This window comes from Lemur catta, chromosome 16 (genome assembly GCF_020740605.2).
Source record: "Lemur catta isolate mLemCat1 chromosome 16, mLemCat1.pri, whole genome shotgun sequence".
Classification (NCBI taxonomy): domain Eukaryota; kingdom Metazoa; phylum Chordata; class Mammalia; order Primates; family Lemuridae; genus Lemur; species Lemur catta.
The window spans coordinates 16,931,808-16,950,933 of record NC_059143.1 but is presented as its reverse complement, the minus strand read 5'-3'; the positions used below and the strand labels follow the sequence as shown (position 1 = coordinate 16,950,933).

The 19,126-nt window shown below is 39.6% G+C and overlaps 1 protein-coding gene across 1 annotated transcript in view; it reads right to left on the bottom strand.

Annotated features, from left to right (window-relative positions):
• TTC39C (tetratricopeptide repeat domain 39C) overlaps positions 1–19,126 on the bottom strand; it is a 106,637-nt gene that overhangs the window by 822 nt on the left and 86,689 nt on the right. The window contains exons 8-13 of the mRNA XM_045527559.1: positions 16,706–16,813; positions 12,029–12,138; positions 10,586–10,709; positions 4,623–4,720; positions 3,413–3,517; positions 124–162 (exon numbers count right to left, since the gene is read on the bottom strand). Coding sequence (XP_045383515.1) covers positions 124–162; positions 3,413–3,517; positions 4,623–4,720; positions 10,586–10,709; positions 12,029–12,138; positions 16,706–16,813 — 584 coding nt within the window. The remainder of the gene's footprint in view (positions 1–123; positions 163–3,412; positions 3,518–4,622; positions 4,721–10,585; positions 10,710–12,028; positions 12,139–16,705; positions 16,814–19,126) is intronic.

Here is a 19,126-nt window from a genome sequence, read left to right as displayed (position 1 = left end):
TCTCCTTCTCAGAAATATTATCAACCAAAACATCACTTCACAGACCTTGTTGAATTCAGACTCAGGTGTACCCTGCACAGGAAAAGAAGGGCCACTGGGAAAAGGTATATTCAGGATTTTTACCTTTGCTTGAAGAAGAAGAGCTCTGCCTCTTCCTACAGTCTATGAATATAAGAAAAACATATTATTTCTTAATATCTATAATTTATATATACTCAGGCAGAAAATGTTATAAAAGCAGGATATGTTAATTAAAACAATTCACAGTAAGACATAGGAGAGTCAACTGTTCATTCAAGTATAATGACTCCGGCTGGGCGCGGTGGCTCACATCTGTAATCCTAGCACTCTGGGAGGCCAAGGCGGGAGGATTGCTCAAGGTCAGGAATTCAAGACCAGCCTGAGCAAGAGCGAGATCCCATCTCTACTAAAAATAGAAAGAAATGATCTGGACAGCTAAAATTACATATGTAGAAAAAAATTAGCTGGGCATGGTGGCACATGCCTGCAGTCCCAGCTACTCAGGAGGCTGAGGCAGAAGGATTGCTTGAGCCCAGGAGTTTGAGGTTGCTGTGAGCTAGGCTGACGCCACGGCACTCTAGCCCGGGCAACAGAGCAAGACTCTGTCTCAAAAAAAAAAAAAGTATAATGACTCCAATTTTCTTTAATGTAAAGATGTTTATTATTAATAGTTTACATGAAGACATTATTTGATAAATAATTTTTCAGAAAGTCTTCAGTATTAGTCTATAAAAGGCAACATCTAAGGTCTTCCTTAGGTTAAAATCTTACTAAACAACAAAAATTAATGATAATCAAAAGGACTTATATGAAGTCAGTAAGTATATAGTTATATCTCCTTTTATTTTGTTTATAGATGGGGGTCTTGCTATGTTGCCCAGGCTGGCCCCAAACTCCTGGGTTCTAGTGATCCTCCCACCTCAGCCTCCTGAGTCGTGCACCACCACACCTGGCTTATTTCCTTTTGAAGGCATTACATCAAAAAATAGGCCAGTGTTTTTATATTTTATGTGTATACATATTAAGGCTACATGAAAAGCAAAAATTTCATTAAAATAAAGAATATAGTTTTAGAAGTTTCTATCCAAATTCATAAAAACTGCATTGTCCATTTTGTTAAAATTAGACTTTCAAATTAAAAGACTTTCCAATTAAAAGCCCATCATTGGCAAGATAGGCTACATATTTAAGGATTAGGCTAGAGCCATATTTCTGTTGATTTAGTTCAATGTTTAGAAAGCTCATATTTTTAAAAATTGAGTTAAATTTACTAAAAATTAAAATTTTATAAAGGTAATATAGAAAGCTCACATTGAGCTCCCAAAAGACACCAAGCAAGTTCAGGCACTATTGAAACCTTATTAAAACAAACCAGAAAGACCTACCCCATTGTACTAATGTAAACATATAGTTTAATAGTTAACTGTCAACTTATGTTTGTATGGTATTCTCAAAATTTTAAAGTAATTATATACATTATCTGCATTGATTTTCACTATAATCTTTATTAAATTGGCAAGGCAGGTATTTTTTAATCTTATTTTATAGATTAGAAAGAAAGTATGTGGTTAAGTAACATAAGCAGTGTTATATACTGAAATAAGTGGCAAAGCTAGAATCGTAACACAATTCTGCGTTCTTCTGAATGAATCATACTACATCACATCATACCATCTGAAAAAGGCAATGATTTTCTCTCAAATGAATCTTTGTCTAAAAAGTTACATTTGTACAGTCATGCACCACATAAGGATGTTTTGGTCAATGACAGATCACATATTCGACAGTGGTCCCATAGATTATAATGGAGCTGAAAAATTCCTATCGCTTAGGGATGTTACTGTTGTCACATTGTCACAGTGCGAAGCATTACTCACTTGTTTGTGGTGTTGCTGGTATAAACAAACTTACCATGCTGCCAGTTGTATAAAAGTCTAGCACATATAATTAGTATATAATACTTGATATATTTAATAAATGACTATGTTACTGGTCTATGTATTTACTATACTGTACTTTTTATTGTTATTTTATAGTGTACTTCTACTTATAAAAAACTGTAAAACAGCCTTAGGTAGGTTCTTCAGGAGGCATTCCAGAAGAAGGCATTGTTATCATAGGAGATGACAGGTCCATGCATGTTATTGCCCCTGAAGAACTTCCAGTGGAACAAGATTTGGAAACGGAAGACAGTGATATTGATGTTCCTGACCCTGTGTGGGCCTAGGCTAATGTGTGTGTTTATGTCTTAGTTTTTAACAAAAAAGTTTAAAAAGTAAATATAAGCCAGGTGTGGTGGCTCACACCTGCAACCCTAGCACTTTGCTTGAGCCTAGGAGTTCGAGACCAGCCTGGGCAACACAGTGAGACCCCCACCTCTACAAAAAATAGAAAAACCAGCCAGGTGTCGGGACACAAACCTGTAGTCCTAGCTACTAGGGAGGCTGAGGCAAAAGGATTGCTTAAGGCCAGGAGTTTGAGGTTGCAGTGAGCTATGATGACACCACTGCACTCTAGCTTGGGCAACAGAGCAAGACTCTGTCTCAAAATAATAATAATAAAAAGTAAAAATAATAAAATTACAAAAATAGAAAAATGTTTATAGAATAAGGACATAATGAAAGAAAATATTTTTGTACAACTGTATAATGTATTTGTGTTTTAAATTATTTTTACAAAAGTCAAAAAAATTTAAAGTTTATAAAGTAAAAACCTTATTAAATTAACTAAGGTTAATTTATTATTAAAGGAAGAAAAATATTGTTTATAAATTTAGTGTAGGCTAAATATACAGTGTTTATAATCTACAGTAGTACACAGCAATGTCCTAGGCCTTCATATTCACTCACCACACGCGTACTGGCAATTTCTATTTCTGCAAGCACTATTCACAGTAAGTGCCCTGTATAGGTATACCATTTTTTACCTTTTATATCACATTTTTATTGTATCTTTTATGTGTAGATGTGCTTAGCTACACAAATACTTACCCTTATGTTACAAGTGCCTACAGTATTCAGGACAGTAACATGTCGTACAGGTGGGTAGCCTAGGAGCAATGTGTTACACCACATAGCCTACGTGTGTATTAGGCCATGCCGTCTCGGTGTAAGTTCACTCTATGGTGTTCGCACAGTGATGCATTTGTCAGAACGTATCCTGTTGTTAAGAGATGCATAACTCTAATTTGAATTCTAGAGAAGAAATTACCTCCTTAAAGACAGTAAGATAGGATTACTACGTTCTTGGACGCATCCTATGTGAAATCAAGGAAAACAAAATGAAGAACACTATGTTCAATCCATTTATTTTAAATGAAGGATGCTTTGTGCCTGTTCACTGGTACAGTTTTGTTGATGAATATTATTAATATATATAGAGATGATCTTACCTCTGGCTTGTCTAGTAGAAGACAGCCAAGTTCATAGCAGGCGTACGGCTGAACATATAAGTTATTCTGACGACACAACTCATCTTTAACAGCTCGCTGAAAGAACTGAAATAATACTCATGTTATTGGAATGAATTCATTTTCCTACTTATCACGATCTTCTGGAGGCGGGAAGGGGGACTCATTTTCTTTTTGTTTTCCAGGTCAGATTTTCTCTTCTTTCCTCATCTTCATTCCTTCCCATCTATATCTCAGATGTCCTCTGCATGCTCATCTGGAAACTTCCCCCAGAATATGCTATCAGTCTGCCTAATTTGCGCTACTTATTTTTCCAGTAGACACACCAGCCTCTACTGATTTTATTGCTCAGAATATCTTTATCTGCATCGAAAAGACTAAACAACCCATTTCAATATTTAAAATAGAAAACACACAAGCCAAGAACCATCTCTTGACATTTGTCTTGACTGTATCTTGCTGGCACTTAAGCATTTGATCTAAAATAAGCTATTTAGAGCTGTAATAACTATCATAACCCCATACTGAAAGATTAATTTAAAATTACAATCCAAGTACATTAACATTCTAAGATTTTAAAGCCAAAAGTCTCCTAATACTATACTTAAACTCCTTCAAAGAGTAGTCAAAGTAATACTGGGATACACTTCTTCAAAAAAACCAACCAAACCAAAAACTTGGTTAGAAAAATCCCTCCAACTATATTTGAAAATAATTAATGGCTCTTTCTCATATATCATGTACTAAACTATCCTAAGCTAATAACTTTCTAGATCTCACCTCCAGTACTGCATCAGCGATCTGCAGTTTCATGGAGAGAAAAGTAAACATACACTGAACATTACGTCCGATCATTTTTGATTTTGTCTAATATGAAGCTTCATTCTGCTCCTTCAAAACTGTCTGCCTCCTCACTTCCTCCTCTCTCCAGTTGAGACTGTCATCTTTGATAAATAGTGAGTGCTAGCAAAGAAGCCCAGATATAAAGAAGTACTCTAAGGATCTGAAGTTACGTTAAAAACTAGTCTTAACCTGCTTCCGGCATCTGAGAAGATGGCTTTAATCAAATAAAGTGGATAAAGTGCATATTGCAGTGGGAGGTTTAGTTTTGTCTAGTGCTTTTTAATTTTTTTTACTCACAAGCACATACGTAGGTGTTCAGGATTTAGCCATGACAACATTAACAGTTTACCTGAATAGCATCTTCTGAGTTGCCTAGACATTTGCGTATGGCACCAAGAAGCAAATACTTTAATCCAACAACAGATGAATCATCCACTTCATGGCAAGCTTAGAAAGAAGGGGAGAGAACACAGCAGGAAGTAAATACGTTCACTTAATTCCTTAAATATCATGAACAGTTTAGTGAATTCTTCATTGTTTAGCTAATTTTTCAGTTTATATTTTTGCCCCCTGAAACTCAGAAGGTACCCATTCCTCATCCATTAGTATCTTTAGTCAAAGGAAGACAAAAAATATCAAACTTCATAGAGCCAAGATGACTCAAAATTGCACCACATTATTGCTAAGTCAAAAAAGCAAATCTGAAAAGGCTACATACTATGATTCCAACTATGCAACATTCCGGAAACTGTCTCCAAAACTATGGAGACAGTAAAAATGTCAGTGGTTTGCAGGAGTAAGGCGGAGAGGGAGGGCTGAGCAGGTGGACCACAGAGGATGTTTAAGGCAGTGAAACTCCTCTGTATGATACTGTCATTATACATCTGTCTAAGCGCACAGTGTGTGCAACACCAAGAGTGACCCTACTGTGAACTGTGGGCTGAGTGATAAGGCTGTGTCCATGCTGGTCCATTGACTGGAACAAAGGTACCACATGATGCAGGAGTGGGGGAGGCTAGGGGACAGGGAGAGGTGTGTGGGGACTCTCTGGACTTTCTGCTCAATTCTGCTGTGAATGTAAAACTGCTCTAGGAAAGTTCTATTAATTTTTAAAGGTTACATCACATTCATTTCAAAAACCATGCGATGGACACCTTCACGTGTCTATATGAGCTACTGCACTGGTCAGTGGGAGGAGGTCAGAACTGATCCCTCCACTCTGAGCAGCTTGCTGGGGGGAATGGACACACAGGGAGAATGTTATGGAAATGAGAAAGGTGGAAACTGGAAACATAGTGGAGCTAACAGAGGAGGAAAGGCTGTAATATAATCGCTTCCACAGACCAATGAAGATACTGAGATTCAACAAGCTTATGTATGTATATAATGTACTCAAGTTACAAAACAAGAAATTTGGAGAGTGGCTTAGAGTGGCGAGGAGGAGGTGAGTGTGAAGAAGAGAATCTGAACTTGCAGAGGCACGAGTTGCCCCAAAAGCCAGGCTTGGAATACCCCCGACAAAAAAAGAACACAAAAGCAGCTCTTAAGGAAGTATTAATGCAATTCATTCACTTGCTCATTCATTCACTACACTCATTTGTTCATTCAATATTTATTGAGCACCTCCTATTCATCAGTCAGTTCTAGGAGCTTAGAATACAACAGTGACAAAACAGACATAAAATTCCTGCTCTTACAAAGCACCAAAATAAACATTTCTCCAAAGAAGACATACAAATGGCCAACAGGTAGAGGAAAAGATGCTCAACATCACTAACCATTAGGGAAGTGGAAATCCAGACCACAAGAAGATATTACCTCCTATCTGTTAGGACGGTCACAATAAAAACCAAAACAACAATAAGAACCGTTGATGAGGATATGTAGAACTGGAACTCTTGTGCACTGCTGGTGGGAATGTACAATGGTGTAGCCACTACAGAAAACAGTATGGAAGTTCCTCAAAAAATTAAAAAATACAACTACCATATAATCCAACAATTTCACTTCTGGGTATTTATTTCAAAAGAAGTGAAATCAGGATCTCAAAGAGATATTTTCACTCTCATGTTCACTGCAGTAGTATTCACAATAGTCAAGATATGGAAACAACCTAAATGTCCATTGATTGGACAAATGGATAAAGCAAATGTATATACATGCAATGGAGTATTATTCGGCCTTAAAAAAGAATGAAATCCTGTCATATGCAACAAAATGGATGGACAGTGAGGACATTGTGCTAAATGAAATAAGTTAGTCACAGAAAACCGAGCACAACATGGTTCTACTTATAAAAGTTATCTAAAGTAGTCAAATCCATAGACAGAAATAGAATGGTGGTTGCCAGTGTCTGGAGCAGGCAAGGGGAATGCAGGATTTGCTGTTCAGTGTGTATAAAGTTTCAGTTATGCAAGATGAAAAAGTTCTAGAGATCTGCTGTACAACATCGTGCTCATAGTTAACAATAAAAAAATTACTGTGGGGATTGCAAATGGGTATAATGTTCTTAGAAGGAAATTTGTGAAGTCTACAAAAATATTTAAACAGCACATACCTTTTGACTCAGAAATTCCACTGTTGGGAATTTGTCCTACAGGTAATACAGGCACATAGATGCACGGATATATGTGTAAGTACAGGCACTGAATCATAGTGTAGTCAATTTTTGTAGCAAAAGACTGGAGACAACCTATGTGCTCACTGAGGATACCAGTTAAATAAATCATCAATATTCACAGTTGGAAATACTACAAAGACATTAAACAGAATGAGGTAGATCTGTGTTGATATTAGATGATCTCAAGAATATTGTTAAATGACAAAAGCATAGGGCAGAACAGTATGTAGAGGATGTTGCCATTTGAGTAATTGTATGTACACACACACACACACACACACACACACACTTATCCATATAAACGCAGAGATCATCTCTAGAAACATCACTCTAAAAACCATGGCCTGTGGTTGTGTCTTAGGAGGAGACCAGGTGTCTGGCATGGAAGGGACACTTACATTGCACTCCATACCCCTCTGAACAGTTTGACTATTTTTGTAAGTTTGTGAATTACTTAAAAAATAGAAACAAGCCTGGCACAGTGGCACGTGCCTGTAGTCCCAGCTCCTCAGGAGGCTAAGGCAGGAGATCGCTTGAGCACAGGAGTTTGAGTCCAGCCTGGGCAGCATAGCTCGACCCATCTCTAATAAATAAACAAACTAACAAACAAATAAAAACACTGATTCTAAAAATAAGTAAAATGTTTGCCAAGAGAAAAAAGATATTCCTGCCCTTAAAAGAAGCTTACGTTTTATGAGGGAGATGGACAACACAAAAGACAGATAGTTAAAATATGTTTGTTAAGTACGTGTAAATGCTAAGGTAAAAAGTACAGCCAGGAAGGGGGGATTGGAAGTGTGTGTGTCTGTGTGTGGGAAAGGCAGTTTGAGCCTCCCTGAAAATGTAACTTCTGAATAAAGACTTGAAAGGAATGAGTGAAGGAGCCACATGGAGATTTGAGGGAAGAGCACTTGCAGTCAGAGAGAAGAGCAAGTGCAAAGGCACTGTGGCCAGCATGCGCCAGGTGTGTCTAAGAGCAGGAAGGAGGAGTGTGGCTGGAGCCCAGTGAGCAAGCGGAAGAGCAGGGAGAGGCAGTGGCATTGGGGCTTCCAGACTGTGGGCACTGCCTGCTGCTGAGTGGACTTGGACTCCTACTTTGAATGATATGAGAGACCACAGAGGGTTCTGAGAAACAAGCTGACACAATATGACTTAGGGTTTAACAGGATCACTCTGCCCGCTGTGCTGAGAGTACAAAGGAACATCTTTAAAATGCAGAGGAAGAATGCAGTGGAGAAGGGCAGGTGGGTGGGGAGAAGGCTTTGAATGAAACCACCAGACAAGGATATAGGGACCAAACTAGCTCTGCTGATAAAAGGAATTACAGAGGGGGACTCTGACAAGTTGAATGCACAAAACCAGGAGGGCATTTGGAAAGAATTTAATAAATGTTATGATACACACTGCCTGCTCTCAGTTTATTCTGGAACATAGCATTTCTCTGCAAAGATCTTCACTGCACTCCATACAGTTGGATTGATTTGTATCATTATTGCTTAACACTGGGGAATAACATAATCTAATTAATAGGTCTCAGAATTGGGTTAACTTTCAACAAAGATATTAGAGAATTATCTCACGTTCACTCCAGAGACTGTCTCCCTCTCCACGAACACATCTTTGTTGTTAGTTTATTTTGATACCTGGAAAGCGGTTCAGAGAACGTTTAGTCAAATCTTACTTAAGTGCTAATTGTTCTTGTGCCTGTCAGTTACCGCCTATCTTATCTTTGCCTTCGTGTTTTATCTCTAAATACATGATCTTGCACTTGTACATTAAAAAAATACTTAAGATCCTTCATTATTCCTTTGAGTTAGACATTGGTAGATGTCTTATACTTGCCTCAACAACAAGGGATGGGTTTTAAATTGTGCAAAGCCTTTTTAAATGAACACTACAGAATTTAACACATCCAAGAAAACTTTGTTTCCTTTCAAGTTGCTCCTCCAGAGGGTTATACACCTACTCTAATTACAAGGCCACTACGCAAAACATCTTATGGAGTTTCATTCCTTCAGCTGCTAGAATAGCAACACAGGCAATGTTTTGACCTTTGAGAGAGGATTTTTTTAAAAGAAATAAGCAAAAGGCATCTGCAGAGAGGTCTGATGATAAAAGTATATGACTTAATGGCTCGTGCCGTATTTGGACAACAAGAGTGATGGAAGAAAAATCTGACAAATTTTCCACAGTGGTTGGTTTACAAACTATTTCTGGAATATTATGTCCAAAATATCAATACTAAATCTCTTTTAGGAAAGGACAGCATACATATAAGAATATATTTCCAAAGATAATTACTTTCTATGAAGCATCCTTTGGATGTGTGTGTTTTTATTTTAACATAGCAGTCTCACCGTATAATCATACTTTGAGCTGCATAATTTAAAAATCTTCACACTCCCAGGGAGACGAAGCTGTGCGGAGGGACAGGTGAACGCTCTGCTCCCCAGTGTGTGGCCTGCAGAGCTGCAGCACCCGCCCAGGCTCTTACGGGAGCAGAGCAGGTCACCTGACTGTTTTTGCTTCTTCACTACAAAATGGGGGCGACAGTGCTGGCTGCCTTTTCTGCTTCTCTGGGGTGCAGTGTGGAGCAAACCGTTTGCTAGAACACAAAGAGCCATTCTGACTTATGTCTACCACTAAACCTTTAGAAGAATGTTATTTTTTAATATTTTATTTAGAGAGTTACTTTATTCTCCCTGTGAACTTTTCCAACTACAATAAAAATGACTTTATCAAGGTTATCTCATCACAACCTATATCTTACGGTTTTTATAAGACATGAATCAAAAACATAGGCTTCTAATCACACGCCTAGGTATCTACCCAAGAGCGATGAGCAGGTATGTTCACACAAAAGACTCATAAACTTATGTTGTACACTTATGTCTGTAGCAGCTTTACTCGTGAGAGTTAAAAAACCAAAAACAAACTTAATGTCCTTCAATAGGAGAATGGATAAATAAATTGTGGTGTAAGTATAGCCATGTAATGGGATACTACCTTAGCCAGTGAAAGAGACACACTAATGCTACAGGCTACAACATGGATAGATCTCACTGACCTCATTTGTTCTTATGCTGAACAAATGAAGCCATGCACAAAAAAGGACATACTGTACGATTCCACTTACATGAAGGTCACGGACAGACAAAACTAATTTACAGACACAGAAATCAGAACAGTGGTTGCGCTGCAGTGGAGACTGCTTGGGAAGGGGCCCAAGGGAAATGTTAGGGGTGGCGGAAATGTTCTGGATCGTGATTGCTTGGTGGATACCAGGGTGTATATACTTGTCAAAACTCATTGAACTACGTACACTTTAATATTTGTGCTTTTGATGTGTGTGTGAATCACACCTTAATGAAACACAGTGCTTTCACTGGGGAAAAAGTATGCTTCTAGCAACCCCCTTGGCTACAGAATTAATAACATTTGTAGTAAGAGCATCACCCTGTCCTCCTAAAAAGGCAAGCAGATCTGTGCACACTGGTGCCTCCCGTTCCTGTCACCTAAGCCATGGAATTTTCTTCATCACTACTCCCTCTCTCCAAGAATGAGGACATATTTGTACTCTCTGAATCAGATAATATTAAGGAGAAACTGAAGCATACTGTGCTGACAGAAAAAGCCAATGTGTATCGTTTGGGTTTGTTTATTTTTTTATTTTATTTATTTATTTTTTTTACCTTGACTCATCCTCTGTAGGTTGGGGAAGGAACAGTTCGGAAGAGCTTTCCACAAGTACAACACTTCGATGGATGCCAACACACACAGCGCTTTGGTTGGGGTTTGTTTCCGAAATCTCTCCGCCTGCAAGCAGTTAGATGATTAGGCTACATTTTTTTCAAAACCAAATTCAAATTAAAAAATATACCTTGGACACATTAAAAGTACACAGTTCATAGTCAATGTGAATGGCCCTCTCCTTCAAAGCTAAAAATAAAAATTTCTCTATATTTAAAAAATTTTGGCTGGGCAGGGTGGCTTACGCCTGTAATCCAAGCACTCTGGGAGGCTAAGGCGGGAGGATCACTTGAACGCAGGAGTTTGGGACCAGACTAAGCAAGAGCAAGACCCCATGTCTCAAAAAAATAGAAAAATTAGCTGGGCATGGTGGCGTGAGCCTATAGTTCCAGCTACTCAGGAGGCTGAAGCAGGAGGATCGCTTGAGTTTAAGGTTGTAATGAGCTACGACAATGCCACTGTACTCTACCTGGGCAACAGAGCGAGACTCTGTCTCTAAAAATAAAAAAATTACAAAATTTTTAAAAATTGCTTCCAGTTATTAACATATTGATTGATATACTTTTCATTCATCATCCAACTCAACCTATGAACAAGATCCAAGGTATATTCTGAAAGCTTGAGGATGAGACAGGTTTCATTTTAGTTTAAATCAACAATTTATAAAGCTTGGGGACAAATAATAACTCAAAGGATGTTATATGGATGACCTAATACTAGACAACTTTTAGTTATGGTTTTACTGATCATTTAATTTTCTACTTAGTGCCAGTGGTCTCAGTTGCATTCCACATTATAATCCAATTTATACTCACAACTTCATTAAATGTTCATTCAATAAAAACTTATAAAATTAAAATCATGGAAAATTCAGTATATACAATGTTATGTAACTCAAGGTAATTCAGCAAAATTTTATTCTAAAAAGTACACAATAAATTTGGGACATTGTTCCTATAGTCCTGGGCCACTCTGCTGGGAAATGCGATGTACATTTTTGTTTGTTATTACATCAAAATGTGACTTGTTCATTCTCCTGAACACCAGTCTGTGTCTCTCACTAGGCTCTGCTAATTTGTGTTCTTCTGAAACTAATTCTTTAGACAGATAATTTCCCTCTAGAGATACGTTCATTAGCTCCACAGTCTTTAATGCTTCTATCCATTAAAAAAAAATCTGCTTTCATTCTTTACAGCAAAAAACAAATACTTCCTATTTAGAGTAGAGGTACATCATGAAGTAAGTTCTCTCCATCGTGGTGAACTGCATTTTACATGGCAAGTAAATTGCCAGCCTTGGATATAATTTCTAAAACTTGCCCAAGGTCATGTTGGCTACAAACTCCAAGCATAAATAATACACCAGATTAATGGGCTCGAACATACCTTTTTCACTGAGAACTGTTCAATCTGATTGTTTTTCCTTTTGAAGAGTTTCTGAACTTCTTTAAAGACAATCTGTGCCCCGTCCACATCGCCAGTGGCTCCCTGACACACTGTAAGAAACCGTAATTGTATTTCTTAAGTCCTGGGGGGAAATGCCACTAAGGGATACCTAGAGCGATGACACTGGGAAAAAATGGGAGCAAACAGGCTTACAGACTATGACACAAAAGACGGCACCGTCCTGCTGGGCATCACGCCATCAGTTCAACTATTTCCCAGGTGCCTGTGTTCCCAGAGCTTTAGGGGGACATGAGGAACACCACGGCCCTTGCCCTCTTACACATAACAAAGTCCCTAGCTGTTGTCACAGTGTACAACTTAGTTAGAGCCCACACACTCAGAAAGTAGAATAAAAAGGAATCTAGGAAAGAACAATGAGGAGCCCAGAAGATTCCAAAAGCTTCATGGTGGAAGGATATCCGCATCCTGGAAAGTCATGATTAGTCCTATACATCCGCAGTCCCCTACCTGTTTGGCACCAGGGACCGGTTTCATGGAAGATAATTTTTCCACGGATGGGGAGTGAGGGATGATTTCAGGATGATTCAAGTGCATTGTATTTATTGTGTACTTTATTATTATTAGATCGTCACTTGCCGTTCACTGATAGAGTTTTGATGAATCTGCAACAATTGATTTATTATGGTCTCTATGCAGTCAAACCTCTCGGCTAATGATAATCTGTATTTGCAGCCGCTCCCCAGTGCTAGCGTCACACCCTCAGCTCCACCTCAGATCCTCAGGCATTAGATTCTCATAAGGAGCCACAACCTAGATCCCTCGCATGCGCAGTTTACAGTAGGCTCCTATGAGAATCTAATGCTGCTGCTGATCTGACAGGATGCAGAGCTTATGCAGTGATGCAAGCAATGGGGAGCGGCTGTAAATACAGATGAAGCTTTGCTTGCTCTCCTTCTGCTCACCTCCTGCTGTGTGGCCCAATTCCTAACAAGCAATGAACTGGTACCAGTCCATGGCCTGGAGGTTGGGGACCACAGCTCTACATGTTCATTAGCCACCTGCCACCTATAAGCCACCAGCAAGAATATGAAGAAGACACACACATACTTGCACCGTAAAGAAGCTGAAATTTCAGTTGGGGAGAGACCTCACTCACACACACACACACACACACACATACACACGCAGAGTCCCATAGCTACATGTATACAGCGATGGGAATAGTTAGGGTAGGAGAACCCAAGTGCTTTCAGAAAGGCTTAGAAAGAGAAGGAACCTTTTCTCTTTGGAGTGATCAGAAGCTTTGAGGAGCTAGAAGAAGCAGAGCTGAGTCTTGAAGAATGAGTGAGATTTCGGTGGTCTGCATACCATCTTCTCACCTCACGCCCCACACAAACATGTAACCACACTCCCTTTGCTGTGGCTTCCCTCACCCTTCTCCAAAATTCACACGTGCATTCAGCCCCACCTCCTGAATGAAATTTTGTCTCCTTCCTCTCAACTTCTATGACAATGAATCCATTTCTACTCATTTTTTGTTAGATACTGTCTTAGTCACGTGTCGGTTTTTTTGCTCCCCAATTAGAATGTGGTAAAATTGATTTGCTAGTTCCTCCTTCTTTATTCGAGCACCCCTAAAACTAGGTCGAGCAGAGCACAGGGTCACACATGTCACCGCACAGGCAACTGTGGGCAGAGCCAAAGGCCAGAAGCAGCCAGGCGGGCAGGAAGCTGAGGATGCCGAGGATATAGGAAAGGCAGAATATTCCTACTGGGAAGAAGAGGATTAGGCTGAATAGTCACAGGAAAGGACAACCCCATTCCCAGTTACTGAGCATCCCCGGTCCAGATGTTAGGTCTGCACCAATCCAAAATGACCTCATCACTTAGAGCTATAACATTTCAAAACCAGAAGGAAGCCCAGTGATTGTCTTGTGTAAACAATCCCATTGTTTGATAGATCAGAAGATGCAGAAGTCTAGAAAAGTTAATCACTGCCTAAGGTTGCAAAGTAAACCAGTGAAAAAGAATAATTTCTAAAGCCCAAGGCTTAAGGTCTTCCTCAGATCACTGAGAACATTCTTATAGAGTCACACAATCAAAGAGAAAGAAAGCCAGTCATAACCAGCAACCGCGTCAGCATCTGAACCACCCCGAAAGGTCTGCAACACCAATATCTCAGACCCTGAAGAATGACCACCACCTACTCCTCCTGCAGTGAAATTATACACAGTTGCTTTCAAAGATGCAGATGTTTAAAAGCATGAGAGTCTCTGATTTATCCTAAAATATGAGGCCTAAACAGAACTTTGATGCCTGGTTCTTCCATTAAGACTAAGTTTACACCATCTCATATGTGATAGTCTAATCTTTTCTGATAACTTATAATTTTGATATAATTTTGAGAATAGTGCACATACATGTATATGATCTAGCAATTCCACTTCTTGGTATATACCCACAGAAATTGAAAGCAAGAACTTGAATAGGTATTTGTATACCAATGTTCATGATAAGCATCCCTCACAATAGCCAAAAGGTGGAAACCACCCAAATATCTGTCAATGAATGAATGGATAAAAATGCACTATATACACAAAATGGGAATGTTATTCAGCCTTAAAAAGGAAGGAGTTTCTGACACATGCTGAAACATGGATGAACCTTGAAGACATTATGCTAAATAAGCCAAACACAAAAAGACAAATAAATATATTCCAATTAGAGGAGGCAGGTAGAATAGTCAAATTCATAAGAGATGGAAAGCATAGAACAGTGGTAATGAGAGGCCGAGGGGGAGGAGAGAACGGGGAATTAGTGTTTAACGGGTATTGAGTTTGAGTTTGGGATGATGAAAAAGTTCCAGAGATGGATGCTGGTGATGGCTACACAACAACATGAGTGTACATAATGCCACTGACATGTACACTTAAAAATGGTTAAAATGGTAGATTTTGTTATATATGTTTTATCACAATAAAAAATAGTACAAGGAACTAGGCCCCAGTGGCAGCGTTTCTGGTCCCATCCCCTCCAGCTCCGCCTGTCTACAGGTACCCATGCTTCACGCCAACTCATACGCCAGCTCCTGCGAGCCGCCTTCTCTGACGGCAGGACAGAGTGCTCCCTCCTGCCCTGCATATTCTCTGCAGCAGAGCCATCCCCTCCCATCTTATCCTCGCCCCAAAATCCCCTTGCAGAGATCCAGAGTAGAATCTTCCATGCTTATTCTCTCCTACAGCTGGTATAGTCCTGGGATTTCCAAACATTTGGAGAATGAATGTTCCCTTACAGAGCCACAGGGTACATTTATTTCTTCTGTGTTCAACAGAAATTTAAAAATCAATAGCTGCCAGCCATTGATCGTGCGACCCCATTACCCCTAATGACTGCTGAGTTGTGTGCAGGCCTCTCTTCCCCAGGCTATGCAATCAGGGTTCACCCACTCACTCTTCAGCATGTTGAATACACCAGCTCAATAAACAGCTGCTCCTTTCATCTGAGATGCCTTCAAATCCTATAAACAAGCCTTTAAATGTGAGACATAGCGTCCTATCCAGTATATGGAAAATAACCCTATTCAAACATCAGACACAGAACCATAGAACATGGACGCCCTTCTGGGACTGCAATAAGGAGGTGTGAACTGACTGCTAATGGACTGATACAATTTTATAGGGATTTTAAGATATCCAGGATATAGTTATTGGCCAGTGTTAATCAATTCTATCTTATTTTAAATAAGATCAGTTAAGGGGATGGAATGAAAGGGGAAGGTGTTGGAGGTATTTAAAATAATGTTTGCATTAGTCTTGAATTTTAAGTAAAAGAATAACTTATGTGGCTGCATAAAGAGAATTCATCTTAAAGGCAGAAAATGTACCACCTCTTGGTTTTCTTCAATTCCATCCTTCTGCAATTGTAAAGCCCATGGCACTTTATACATCGCAGGGCGCAGACAACTTTTTTGTCCACCAGGTGGCAGCACATCTTTAACTATCTCATACGAGAGCAAAAAAAGCAAGAAAGACTCACATTCAAAACAGAAATTACAAGTGTTCCTACTGTGATGATACGCAGTGGTTGAAATCTCTTGCATTCTGCAGTATCACACTGCAAACATGACAGGGTCAATAGGTAAAACAAGGTTGGAGCCGATGACTCAAAAACTATGCAACTTTGTAATCAAACAAAAGTATTAACACAATGAAAAAGACATGCTCAATTCTTAAAAATTCTTTAGATTCCTAATAAATAAAAAATACAGCATGTAAAGAAAGGGGGTAAGAGCAGGTTGAGGCTGTTGAAGGTGAAATGTACAAAGACTAGGAAAACCCTGCAATGACCATGCCCAACACAGAGCACAAGACCGAACCGGGCCCAGAGGAGAAACACGGGGTGAGAAGGAAACACGGGGTGAGAAGGAAACACGGGGTGAGAAGGGCACCCGGGACCCCGCTGAATTTCTCAGTGTTCAGCTGGGTTGGTGAACACGTACTCCAAATTCTATTTGCTTCGTTGCAAATGTCAACATGCTGGGAAAACTAAGAAAGGGCACAACCGGCCTTCCCGTGCTGTTATTCTCCCGTCTGCCAATGGCAGGTGACCTAACTCACAACAGAGCAGGGCACACCGCAAGGACCATCATGTACTCACCTGCAGTCAGGTAGGCATAATAGCACTGAGACCACCTGGACTCATTCTTTAGCCTCTCAAAGGAGTCAAATGCATCCTTGAAATTGAGCTCTATCATGCTGCACCAACCTAGGAAAGAAATATTTTTAGCACACGACCCTAAAGTAGTGAGCTCTGTGTCCCATATTTAAGCTACGAATTTCTGATACTGCTATCTTTCTCTGTGAACGTTCTATGAAATTCGTAAAAACTTTAACCCGAAAGCCTAAGAGATTATTTTTTTCCCTTAAATACTTTCAATGTAAAGTTCGAGTGAGATAAAGCACTTCGAATTTCACAACAGATAAAGCAGTAGAGAAGAGAATGGCATGAAGATTTCTAGAAAGACACTCCAATTTGCTCCATAGAGTCGTGTGATTAACCCAAGCACGGCAGTGCTTCCCTAAGAGTAGGCAGAGGCAGAATAAGGGGTAGTGGAAGCAACGCTGCTAGATTATATACTTAGTGACAGCCTCAAAAAGTCTTAAAGTGCTCACCAGATGATTATTACTACTAATTCTCAAAACCTTGCCAGAAGTAGACAGCAAGCCAGTGAGAAATTAAATACTTGCCCACCCTCCCTCTGCACGTCAGCAGTGGAGCTAAGGAAGGGCCCATCTTTTCTGGATCAAAACACTGTGAGACCAGCATTCTGGTAAGGAGCTGCAGCAACTAAAATGGAAGGAATTTTATTCCCATTGTCAATCACAGTGTCTCCCGTCACTTGAGCCTCTAGTATGTGCCAAACGCTGTGCTGGGCACTTGACGTAACTCTTACTAATCCTTCCTACAACCTGGCAAAGGTGGCTGATAATGTCCTCATTCCAGCAAGGAGAAAACCTACGGTATCAAGAGATTGTGACCTGTTCAAGGCCACATAGCTAATAAGAAGGAAGAACTGTGGATCAAAGTCCAACACTCTTTCCTTCACACAATATTGCCTCTATAAAAAAAAAAAATCTAGGATCAGGTGCATCACTAAGTAATTGTGTAATCTGGGACTTGTCATTTAAACTATGGGGTGGGGGGGAGATGCACACTTCCAGAAAATTCACTGTCAAATTCCATAGGATATGATGTTGACAGAGTTTAGAGTAAACATTTGGGCTAATTATTTTTATTCTATAATAGAGATCGGGGTAAGATTTGAATAGGAAACAGAGGTGGAAGGCAGCACTGAGGCTGAAGAAGCAGCGGAGTTGCTATTAATACTTATTCCCGAGTTAACCTCCCTGAGGCCTGAGTTAGCTGATTTCTAAGCTTCCTTTAGCTCTACCGCTACATACCACCATAGATCTTGAAAGGCCCCCAAAAAGGCCATCAAAGCTAGACTTTTTAATTCAAGTTCTTTGAAACACATTTCATTCTATATTATGGCTATGACACCGAACTCTAGCAGAGTTTAGATGACATAAAAATACATTTTCCACTGGATTATACTTCATTTCCTCTTCCTAAACAACAGGCATTTAAAACATAGTATTGTCTATCACGCAGTTCCTAATCTTTTAGTTTGCAGTTTTCTTTAAAAGGCTTCAGGAAGATAATTATGTCCACAGGGCCCCAAACTGACAGGTGTCCCTTGCTTCCCCAGCACTCTGTTTCCGCTTCCCTGTCCCTCTGCAGACAGCTTTTTGAGTCCCAATTCCCCTTTGGATTTCTGTCACTACCCCATCATTTCTCCTCTCCCTCCTCTGTCATGCCTTTTCTATGAGCTATATGATGTGACCTTACAGTATGAGCTAAGCTGAAACTCTAAAAAGTATGAGCCCCTTATTTAACAATATTTTTTTGGGTTTGTTTCAAGGCCAAAATTTTGTTTACTCTTCTCCGCGCAATGGAGAAACTGTTACATGAGAGGATTTTGAAATGACTAATGTAACAGGATCAGAGAGTTTCAGTGCAGTCACCCGAAGACTCATGGCAACAACTTTGGAGAAGGTGGGGGAAATCTTATGCAAATAAATACTTCCAAGTTTGTTTATCAATTTATCTCCAGCACGGGAGGAGCAGAAGGTAGCAGCTAACAGGGATGGGGGAGTTTTCTTTGCACCAAGCATCCGGCATGAGGCTTCACACACGTTATTTCATCTAAGCCTCACGGGGGCTATGAGGGAGGCGCCTTAACTCCAATGGCAACTATGTGGCTCAGAAGGTTTGGGCCACTTGTCCAAGGTCAAGGTCGCAGAGCTAGCTGATGAAAAAGCTGGGATTGGAGTTCAACTCTCTCTTAGGCCCTATTTTTCTTCTCAAGTAAACATTGGTGGGAAGGAAGAACAAAGCTGTGAATTCTAATGCACAAATAAGGTATTTATAAATGGTTATTTGATCAATTCATTTAACATTACCTATTATCCTAAAATCAAAATGCTGTAAAGAACAAAATGTTATAAAGAACTAATG